The sequence below is a fragment of the Dreissena polymorpha genome, chromosome 16, assembly GCF_020536995.1.
Source record: "Dreissena polymorpha isolate Duluth1 chromosome 16, UMN_Dpol_1.0, whole genome shotgun sequence".
NCBI classification, from domain to species: Eukaryota; Metazoa; Mollusca; class Bivalvia; order Myida; family Dreissenidae; genus Dreissena; species Dreissena polymorpha.
Window position 1 is genome coordinate 17,577,362 of NC_068370.1, and position 11,793 is coordinate 17,589,154.

Consider the following 11,793-nt stretch of genomic DNA (forward strand, 5'->3'; position numbering starts at 1 on the left):
AAGTTTATCAATAGACACATAATGATAAAGTATGTTTACCAACAACTGCGCATATCAACGTCTCAGATTTGACCATTTTCTTTAACCTGGGTGTTGTGAATGAATACCCACATCATGAGTCGGGTGTATGAATTTGCACCCGTGTAACAATGGGCAGATCAACTAAATATGTATATGCCAAACCATCTTAAAATGAGAACATACACTATCACTGACTGTGTTGTCAATTAACGTTTAATTCATAATTAGGCAGTAATAGAAACGGTATGAATGGCGATAGGTGCGCCAGTTAATGTTGAAATTATGGGTAACACAATTATTAGTAATAAGTTTTATATAATTATTTTACATTATGGCTGTTAATTTAGGTATTTAACGTTGAATATACTAACTCCGTCCTAATTATAGCCCTCTTCGAAGTGACGGCATTATATGAATTATAGGGATTATTGTTTTTCGACAGCCTGTCGGGCGATCTGTTTGATTATATCTCTAAAACGCTTTAGCATACGCAATGTTAATTGGTATTATGGTTAATTGGGTGAAAATCAAGACGCTTGTTGACTTGAGGAGAACGAGCATAAGCTAATGGTCACAGGTGTACAATATAAAAAAAACTTATAACGATTGCACATAATGCAAAGTCGAAGTTATTATTAAAGACATCGTTGGCTCCTTTATTGGTATAGACGTTGGAGCATTACATCCATGTGTAAAGAGGTGTCAGCAAAGATTCTGGTTAACAACCGTTATAGAATATGCTTATATTCAACATGAAAACACATCCTTATGTTGTAAAAAAGTAATGGTTAACGCTTATACGGGATTACCCTAAGACCATTGACATAAATGAATACATACATTATCGTCTGTTTGTTATTATTGAATATTCTCCTCGCTACATGAACACTACCTAAATTTGCTATCGCCCTGCGGATGAGCAACCATAATAGATGCGGCAGCTCTTCGCTAGACTACGTCAAATTTCCGAGTATGCTGGTGTTGGTTTGATGCAACTTCTGACCACACAGGCATAACATTAATAATATGTAATTAGAACGAAAACCAAACAAGCGATATACAAATCATTGCAATTCTAATAAAATCCATTTAAGAAATCGAACCTTGAAATGTTGTGTGTGCTGGACTAGTATATTCGTGATTCTGTCAAAATGCGTCTTGAAGTGCAAACATACTATTGTTAAGTTATTGTTTTAATGTTGCTTTGTATGTGTGTGAGTATGTGTGTGTGTGCGTGCGTGCGTGCGTGCGTGCGTGTGGGTGTGTGTGTATTAACCATTAAATCCATTTATTAGATTGTTGTTCAAACAGTGCATACAATGTTGTAAGTGTCAGTACATCAAAAGTCATCAAATTACTCATATAAATTAATAAAGAGAGGAAATATCAATGAAAAGTAATACTATAACTATTATTTAATTAAAACATTATATTAAGATCTAATCTTTTCAATTTATGCTGTACGTGGGCGATCCATAATTCATATCCATTGAACATGCGTAAATCACATATGTGTTAACTTGCTTAATGAAAACATCGGCTGCAATATATCATCTACACGTTACGTTTACCTTAACTATCTACGCGATTTAAATTCCGCTATATTAAAGGCCCCTAAAAAGTTCCAATTAAGTCTAATAACATTTTAAACATTAAAAAGATTGTATGACACGATAGTCGACAAATGTATCAACGCTTTAAAGCAAATAAAACATTACATCAAAGACCCTGTCCATTGCAATTAATAAGTGTAATTTTTAGGGTATCGTCAGCTTAAAGAAGCTACACGAGAGTTAAATACCTCATCGTTATCATTAATCCGATTGCAATGTTGATGTATTATTGTTGTTGTTGTATTTGTATTTTGGTTTGTAAGATGTCGATCCACTTTTGATTATGATATTTCATTTTGTACCTAATCGCTTTATTGCTAAACAATTTTGGCCATTGATTATATATTCAATCTCAGCATCATTCCAGCTATACCGAGGTAGCATCATATCTGATTAACTGTAATGAACTTCAAAATATATATTTAAGGAACTTCAATATTATTGATACATTAAACACGCGCAGTTTTTGGCCTGGGGCATAACCCCAACGCCAATGTAATGATACAAATTTCTGAGCCTATCCGAATTGGCTGGCTGCCAAAAACCAAATTCCCCAAACTCCGATTTACCACTTAATTCATGCACAATAGAAGTAGTTCTTCGCAGATCTCAATAACCCGCCTTGTAAATAACGAACATCACTATATAACATGACAGTGTCATAACAAATGTAAAAGAAAATATTATTGAAGCAAAAATTGCTTTGCATTGGCTACGACATAGTTATTATTGTTTATATATTCGTGCGATAATATAGAGAATACATGGTTGGTGCCGAGGGTTAGCGTTATTTGTAAAGAGTTAGACACTCGCACATACACAACTACAAGAGTAAGGGGCATTGTCGCAAGGGATGTCGCAAAGTCGTTTGCATTGAACATCAGAGTCCAAAAATGACAAGAGTTAGAAGAAAAAAAACATGCTTCAATAGTGTTCATGGTGCAAGCAGTAAATATACTTTATATATTCACATGCAAAATGACAAGAGTTAGAAAGAAACACATGCTTTAACTGTGTTAAAGGTCACGAGCGGTCAATATACTTTATATATGTACATGCAAAATGACAAGAGTTAGAAAAAAAACACATGTTTTAATAGCGTTTCACGGTGCCAGCAGTCAATATACTTCATTTATTTAAATGCACAATGACAAGAGCTAGAAAAAGCACATGTTTTAATTGTGTTTCACGGTGCCAGCAGTCAATATACTTCATTTATTTACATGCACAATGATAAGAGCTAGAAAAAACACATGCTTTAATTGTGTTTCACGAGGCCAGTAGTCAATCTACTTCATTTATTCACATGCACAATGACAAGAGCTAGAAAATAACATATGCTTTAATTGTGTTTCACGAGGCCAGCAGTCAATCTACTTCATTTATTTACATGCACAATGACAAGAGCTAGAAAGAAAAAAACATGCTTTAATTGTGTTTCACGAGGCCAGCAGTCAATATACTTCATTTATTCACATGCAAAATGACAAAAGCTAGAAAAAAGCATATGCTTTAATTGTGTTTCACGGTGCCAGCAGTCAATAATTATTCATTTATTCACATGCACAATGACAAGAGCTAGAAAAAAAACATGCTTTTATTTTGTTTCACAATGCCAGCAGTCAATATACTTCATTTATTCACATGCAAAATGACAAGAGCTAGAAAAAGCACATGTTTTAATTGTGTTTCACGGTGCCAGCAGTCAATATACTTCATTTATTTACATGCACAATGACAAGAGCAAGAAAAAAAACTTGCTTTTATCGTGTTTCACGAGGCCAGCAGTAAATATACTTCATTTATTCACATGCAAAATGACAAGAGCTAGAAAAAAGCACATGCTTTAATTGTGTTTCACGGTGCCAGCAGTCAATAATACTTCATTTATTCACATGCACAATGACAAGAGCTAGAAAACCACATGCTTTAATTGTGTTTTACGAGGCCAGCAGTCAATATAAATAATTTATTCACATGCAAAATGACAAGAGTTACACAAAGCACATGCTGTAATTGTGTTTCACGGTGCCAGCAGTCAATAATACTTCATTAATTCATATTCAAAATGACAAGAGTTAGAAAAAAACACATGCTTTAATTGTGTTTTAGGTCACGAGCAGTCAATATACTTTATATATTCACATGCAAAATGACAAGAGTTAGAAAAAACACATGCTTTAATTGTGTTTTACGGTACCAGCAGTCAATATACTTCATTAATTCACATGCACAATAACAAGAGCTAGGAAACACACATGCTTTAATTGTGTTGCACGAGGCCAGCAGTCAATATACTAAATCTACTGTATTCATATTCAAAATGACAAGAATTAGAAGAAACATATTGTTTAATTGTGTTTTAGGTCACGAGCAGTCAATATACTTCATATATTCACATGCAAAATGACAAGTGTTAGAGAAAAAACACATGCTTTAATTGTGCTTCACGGTGCCAGCAGTCAATATACTTCATTTATTCACATGCACAATGACAAGACCTAGAAAAAACACATGCTTAAATTTTGTTGCACGAGCCCAGCAGTCAATATACATAATTTATTCACATGCAAAATGACAAGAGTTACACAAAGCACATGCTTTAATTGTATTTCACGGTGCCAGCAGTCAATAGTTCTTCATTAATTCATATTCAAAATGACAAGATTAAGAAAAAAAAACACATGCTTTAATTGTGTTTTAGGTCACAAGCAGTCAATATACTTTATATATTCACATGCAAAATGACAAGAGTTAGAAGAAACATATTGTTAAATTGTGTTTTAGGTCACGATCAGTCAATAAACTTCATATATTCACATGCAAAATGACAAGAGTTAGAAAAAACACATGCTTTAATTGTGCTTCACGGTGCCAGCAGTCAATATACTTCATTTATTCACATGCACAATGACAAGATCTAGAAAAAACACATGCTTTAATTTTGTTGCACGAAGCCAGCAGTCAATATACTTCATTTATTCACATGCAAAATGACAAGAGCTAGAAAAAGCAATGCTTTAATTGTGTTTCACGGTGTCAGCAGTCAATAATACTACATTTATTCATATTCAAAATGACACGAGTTACAAAAAACCTATCGTTTAATTGTGTTTTAGGCCAGGAGCAGTCAATATACTTCATATATTGACATGCAAAATGACAAGAGTTAGAAAAACACATGCTTTAATTGTGTTTCACGGTGTCAGCATTCAATAATACTACATTTAATTATATTCGAAATGACACGAGTTAGAAGAAACATATTGTTTAATTGTGTTTTAGGTCACGAGCAGTCAATATACTTTATTTATTCACATGCAAAATGACAAGAGTTAGAAAAACACATGCTTTAATTGTGTTTCACGAGGCCAGCAGTCAATATACTTCATTTTTTCACATGCACAATGACAAGAGCTAGAAAAGCACATGCTTTAATTGTGTTTCACGGTGCCAGCAGTCAATATACTTCATTTATTTACATGCACAATGACAAGAGCTAGAAAAAACGCATGCTTTAATTGTGTTTCTAGGTGCCAGCAGTCAATATGCTTCATTTATTTACATGTACAATGACAAGAGCTAAAAAAAACTCATGCTTTAATTGTGTTTCACGAGGCCATCAGGCAATATACTTCATTTATTCACATGCACAATGACAAGAGCTAGAAAAAGCACATGCTTTAATTGTATTTCACGGTGCCAGCGGTCAATATTCTTCATTTATTCACATGCACAATGACAAGAGCTAGAAAGCACACATGCTTTAATTGTGTTTCTAGGAGCCAGCAGTTAATATACTTCATTTATTTACATGCACAATGGCAAGAGCTAGAAAAAGCACATGCTTTAATTGTGTTTCACGGTGCCAGCAGTCAATATACTTCATTTATTTACATGCACAATGACAAGAGCTAGAAAAACACATGCTTTAATTGTGTTTCTAGGTGCCAGCAGTCAATATACTTCATTTATTTACATGCAAAATGACAAGAGCTAGAAAAAGCACATGCTTTAATTGTATTTCACGGTGCCAGCGGTCAATATTCTTCATTTATTCACATGCACAATGACAAGAGCTAGAAAGCACACATGCTTTAATTGTGTTTCTAGGTGCCAGCAGTCAATATACTTCATTTATTTACATGCACAATTACAAGAGCTAGAAAAAATTGCTTTAATTGTGTTTCACGAGGCCAGCAGTCGAAATACTTTTTTATTCACATGCACAATGACAACAGCTAGAAAAAGCACATGGTTTAATTGTGTTTCACGGTGACAGCAGTCAATATACTTCATTTATTTACATGCACACTGACAAGAGCTAGAAAAAGCACATGCTTTAATTGTGTTGCTAGGTGCCAGCAGTCAATATACTTCATTTATTTATATATACAATGACAAGAGCTAGAAAAAAGCACATGCTTTAATTGTGCTTCACGAGACCAGCAGTCAATATACTTCATATATTCACATGCAAAATGACAAGAGTTCGAAGAAAAATATCGTTCAATTGTGTTTCACGAGGCCAGCGGTCAATTTACTTCATTTATTCATATGCAAAAAGACAAGAGCGAGAAAAAGCACATGCTTTAATTGTGTTTCACGAGGCCAGCATTCAATAATACTTCATTTATGCACATGCAAAATGTCAAGAGCTAGTGGGTTCGATCCCTACTCGGGAAGCGTTCTTATTATCTCCTCCATAGATACCAAGTACTGGTTCTTCCCAGGAAACGGTCTCGAGAGTGTCTCAATAAGCCTTAGGCTTTTGATGTTATCGAGCTAAAATAAATAGGCTTAAACTAGTTAACATATTATCTAATGTAATTGATATCATTGAGCAAATGTATGAAGCCGTTTCACGATGGAAGTAATTAATAAGCTTTAATTACGCCTAAGTTTAATATTTATGTTTTGGCCGTCCTAACGGTAATGACGTAATGCATTTTCGGTCATATTATGTACCGTAGTGATGTTACACATACTGATACATGTAGGGGAATGAATGTTGCAAAATTGAATATAAAATTGTTCAAATTGTTCGTACTTAACTTAAACAAACTTCTCAATGTTTTATTATTTATTCGGTTACCAATCATCCGATCATTATGTTTTACAACATTGCAATAATTGAGCAAATACGTTTTTAAAGTTTGAAAGACATACTTAAAAATACATAACCAAGACACAACATTGATTCACTATAGCAAACATATATGAATGATTTATTTATAGATCTTTAATTATACAAAAACAATACATAATACAAAAGGCTGTCACATACATTTAATGCTCGAGGAATGGGCTTTGTCACAGATATTGGCTATACAAGTTCAAAGTGGTTGGAATATGAAACATATGTAAGGTTTGTTTTATCATCCAAATGCAATAAAGCTACCTTTGCAATTCAGTAGAAACGAAAGTGTGTCGGAATATTGCAAAAAACTTCATAGAGAAATAACTAATGAAAAAAAATGAACTTACAATATTTGACGTCATGCTAACATGTACATGTATTTCTTGATACTTAAATTCCAATTTGGTTTGAGCAACTTTATTTCCGTTTTAGTTCGCACATGTTTTTAAGCACTGCGTACCCACCTATTTTAATTGCACATTTACTTAATTATACAGCTTATCTGTAGCTCTATTAACAGTATATTTATAAATGATTTTATACATGTATTTAACTTGCGTTCATACAGTATTCTTTTATGTTTGATATATGTGGCATAAAAATCATCGATATGTGAACACACTCCTTTCAAATGGCATAAACAAAGTTCAGACCCTCACTGCAACAACTAGCTACCTCTACCACATAAACAAAGTTCAGACCCTCACTGCAACAACTAGCTACCTCTACCACATAAACAAAGTTCAGACCCTCACTGCAACAACTAGCTACCTCTACCACATAAACAAAGTTCAGACCCTCACTGCAACAACTAGCTACCTCTACCACAATTTTATAAAAAGCATCATGCACATGTCTTAAATAAATTTGAAATTAACACAACAAAAGGCCAATAACCATACAAAAACACCATTAACAAACAGTAATAAAACAGTACATATGCAGGACTGCGGAAAAAACAAACACAATTTTAGATTTGTATTGTAAGCATTCCTGAATTAAAAATGTAATTTGTCTTTCAAGCGTATGATCTTATAGTTAAATGTTACACATTCTGCAACTTACAGACATGGACAAATATTAAGAACAATACTGCAAATAAACAAATGCACCTGGAGACAAACCAGTCATACTGGTAGATTTTCACAGCCCTGAACACTCTGCACATAACAAAGCAAGAATTTTATAAGAATTCTTACCAATATATTTAAACAACAGCTGTCAGATAAAAACAACTTATTTTGGACAGGGTATAAGGCTTAATTGTTTATTGAACTATGAAAGTACTTTTATCAAATTTTTCCTTAGTTTCAAGTTAAACAATCTTATATTTGGAACAAAAAACTGAACAATATTTCATTAAAAGCTATAGATACATGTTTGTACATAAAACTGAACAATATTTCATTAAAAGCTATAGATACATGTTTGTACATTTAAAGAATAAAGCTCTGTCAAAATACAGACAAAATTAATATTTTAAAGTGACTACCTTCACCTGTATTTAGAAAAGTAACCTTACAAAAAAAGGGGTATGAAAGAAGGCATTGAATAACCCTGTTCAATGTCGTTATAAAGGCATGACTAGTTCTGCATCTGTTTCAAATGGGGTATCTTTGGGTGGTGCTTGTGCCCCGGCAACGGCCCTGACAACAGGTTGTTAAGGAACCTTATGAGGCCCTGGAGGCAGACGCTGCATATAGCGACAATGTACTTCATGTGGTTCCGACGTACGGGGTGCCGCAGATCGTGTACCACTGGCTGCCATGAGGAGGTAACACCTTCACACAGTCATCTTCTCCTTAATGCTGGCTCCTGTACAAAGAAAGAAGCAAAAAACTATGATAACTACACGGAATTTATACTCATTGAATGTTTTAGAAAAAAAATATTGTAAAATAATATTATCTAAAGCATTCAGCGCTAAATCTTAAATGACAGAGAGGTTTCATATATAGGATAAATTTAATCTATTTTATATTTAAAAAAAAATATAATAAAGAGATGTAATTTTTACATACGACTATTCATGGCCATGTCGAATGAGTCCATAAGGCTTCTAGAAATGGTCATCTCCAGCGCTTGATTACACTGGATGTAAGACCATCCCGTTGTCTGAAGATATTGATAAATTATTATTTTTTGGCTAGTATGTCGGTTTGATAGAAACACTTTCGAATAAAATTCTTTAATCTAATCTTAAGAAATCGAGAAACATTATTATGAGTGAAATCCTTATTTTCAAACAAAAGTTATTTATTTAAGGCAAGTGGCCAAATGCCTAACATCACATAATAGCACAAACCAATGTCAACATAAAACACAAAATGCGACCAAAACTGTGATAAGTTAATTTAACTGATACGCACAATATGGTTTAAGAATAAACTATGAGCTACATTTATGTTAAAGTTGTTTACAATGTTTGAATAAAACAACCAACTTATACCTGCTCCATCAAAACCACTAATGCCTCCTTGATGAGCACATCTACAATGTATTTATTTGCTAAACTGAAAAAAAAATCGCCATTCTATTAACATTTCAGCAAACCGTTACCAAATAGATAATAAACAACAACAACAATAACGTTGACCTTATTAATGCAGAAGTGCACCACCTTAAAATAATGTGGCAAGCAAGTTCTTACTTTCCTCTTTTAAAAATAGACTCAATTCTAGGTAAATTTAAGGCTTTAAGTATTGTATTTTTGCTTGTCAGTACACAGCTGTAAAAGCAGTAAATATTTACCTATCTTTCTTCTTCAAGTCAATCGCTAGCTGTCTGCAGGCCAGAATGTTGATTAGTGGTTGAGCCCTGCATAAAGTTTCACAGACAATATCAAATCGACACATTAAGATTCACCGTTTTATTACCTGTACCATAGAATGTTCTGTTGGTTCTATATGCCAAACAAGAAGTGTCTATCATAGAAGTACTGACACAACGGCAAACACACGCAGACACGTGCATTAATAGTATTTGTAAATATTGAGATTTTGGTTCAATGTTCATACAGGTTCATAATGTTCATTAAGATCGACAATATTCAAGCAGAATACCAAATTTATAAATGCATGAATAAGTATATATCAACCTTACGATAATCCAAAAGTGTAAACATGTATTTACCAAATTGCGTGTTACATTTGCAGTAAGTTAAATAACTTGAATAATAAATAACAAAAACACATCACATAAGTTTACTTACCCATTTTCTTCAAATGTTTTTCTGATGTTTTTCTCAACTGCTAAAATTGCCTGTAATGATGATAGAAGGTCATGCCTATGAAAATCATGAAAACAATTGTGTAACGGAAAAAAAGGTATGATTTCGATTGAAATTTAATATGATAGTTGCGATACGCTTAATTAACATTTCACTGATGAAGCATTCAATGACTGCAATCATGGAATTGTTTTGTTCCCTGACTTAGATTAAAATTGGAAATCCTTTGCAACGATGGCAATCACACTTTGCGTCGACGAAACAATCACAATTATCAAAATACATTTATAATGGAAATTGTCATAACAAGAGGATTGCATTTAAACGTTAAATCTGGTAAAGTGAACATGTTTGATTGACTAATTCTTAACGTTTGAAACGTTCTTTTCATTGCTTCCACGATGTATAAAGGTCAGTTTTGTCCTCAAGTGTACGGCGCTGTTGCGGAGAAAACATACTGCATGTGTTGAAACGGGGTTAGATATGTGACCGCATTATGGGTGATTTCTATATTTTGTAAAGAACAGCCATTAAACATCGTTTGAAACCGATAAGGACAGAATACCTCTTGTGAAAAAACTGCAAACCCGAATCCAATGCAACGGGCTGGACAAGTTGGAGCAGCCACAAATTTGCAGTGTCTCTTCAACCATGGTACATCACTGAAATAAAACATACTTTGGAACTTAACACCAATGTATGCAATTATACTGCAATAAATCAATATCCAAGCGTGTCTGTATTGATTTTATCTGAAAACATTGTTTCTAACGCCACCGATGGTTTATATATTATTGCAAATAAATAAATTTAGTATTTAAAAAGTATCGATATTCCTTTAAACTGATCGGTCATTGTTTACAAAATATTATCCATGAATATGCATATACTATACCTATACTGTATTTGCAATATGTATACAGAGCACCATGCATATGGCGGGCCATTCAACGTTACAACAGTAAATTTTTACCTTTGTTCGACCTTCGATGTCAGAATGAGGTAACACCTCTGGAATGCCTTGTGCATCTACAAATCACGTACGTTATGTTTTTAAATAATAGCAATGGCTAAAGGCAGTTAAACCAAAAAAAGTTGGTCTATGGATATAAATTGTATTGAATGTTAATGGGTGAAAAAGGAAAACGACAGTCAGTGGTTAGCATGTTTTTCAGAGCAATACAAAACCGCGAAAAAATATATACATAGTGCACCTACCATGTCGAAGCACTTTTTTGACGTTATCGCGTATTTATCAACGTCCTCCGGGCCCTGCAATTTTATGAAAGTAAAAATGCTTAATTATGACTTAAAAGAAAAAGCAATGTAAAATAACATGAACAATAATGCAACGGTTCCTTTTCATAAAATGCTGGTATATCTCCGTATGTTATAATGTGCAATACTTACATCGTCATCATCGTAGTCGCAATCAGTGAGATTGTCGATGTAACGTCATCCGCCGATGTAGGTGTCCTGGCAATATCAAATAATAAAGGTAAATACAATTGGGATAAGACGTTTTGCAAAACTCTAAACGGGATATAAATGTATGACAAATTAAATACTTAATTCATAAAACGCCAGTTAAACATATATTAGTAATGCGAGACAGTTCTTTATCATACCATACTACATGTTTCATACGTACTAGGCAACTGGAACAATAAAATGGGTGTGGCGAATCTCCTTCATCCCTGTCCAGACATTTCGGGTGGAACCACTTTTCACACCGTGAACACATCCAGTATAGCCTACAATATATGTATATATATATATATATAAATATA

General features: G+C 33.6%; 1 protein-coding gene across 2 annotated transcripts; it reads right to left on the reverse strand.

Moving 5' to 3' along the window:
- Window positions 1-6,699: 6,699 nt before the first annotated feature.
- Window positions 6,700-11,759, reverse strand: LOC127862302 (uncharacterized). Of its 2 annotated transcripts, XR_008040537.1 has the most exons (11): window positions 11,655-11,759; window positions 11,414-11,479; window positions 11,222-11,275; window positions 10,977-11,032; window positions 10,569-10,665; window positions 9,986-10,035; window positions 9,526-9,591; window positions 9,224-9,287; window positions 8,796-8,889; window positions 7,498-8,589; window positions 6,700-7,449 (listed from the first exon to the last, which is right to left on the reverse strand). XR_008040537.1 is itself a non-coding variant. In XM_052401376.1 (10 exons), exons 3-10 carry the CDS (start codon window positions 11,222-11,224, stop codon window positions 8,558-8,560), a joined length of 462 nt encoding a protein of 153 aa, XP_052257336.1. In that variant the 5' UTR covers window positions 11,225-11,275; window positions 11,414-11,479; window positions 11,655-11,759; the 3' UTR covers window positions 6,700-8,557. The 2 variants fall into 2 exon arrangements, 1 of the variants encoding a protein (XP_052257336.1); XM_052401376.1 differs by having other exon boundaries at window positions 6,700-8,589.
- Between the last annotated feature and the right edge of the window lie 34 nt (window positions 11,760-11,793).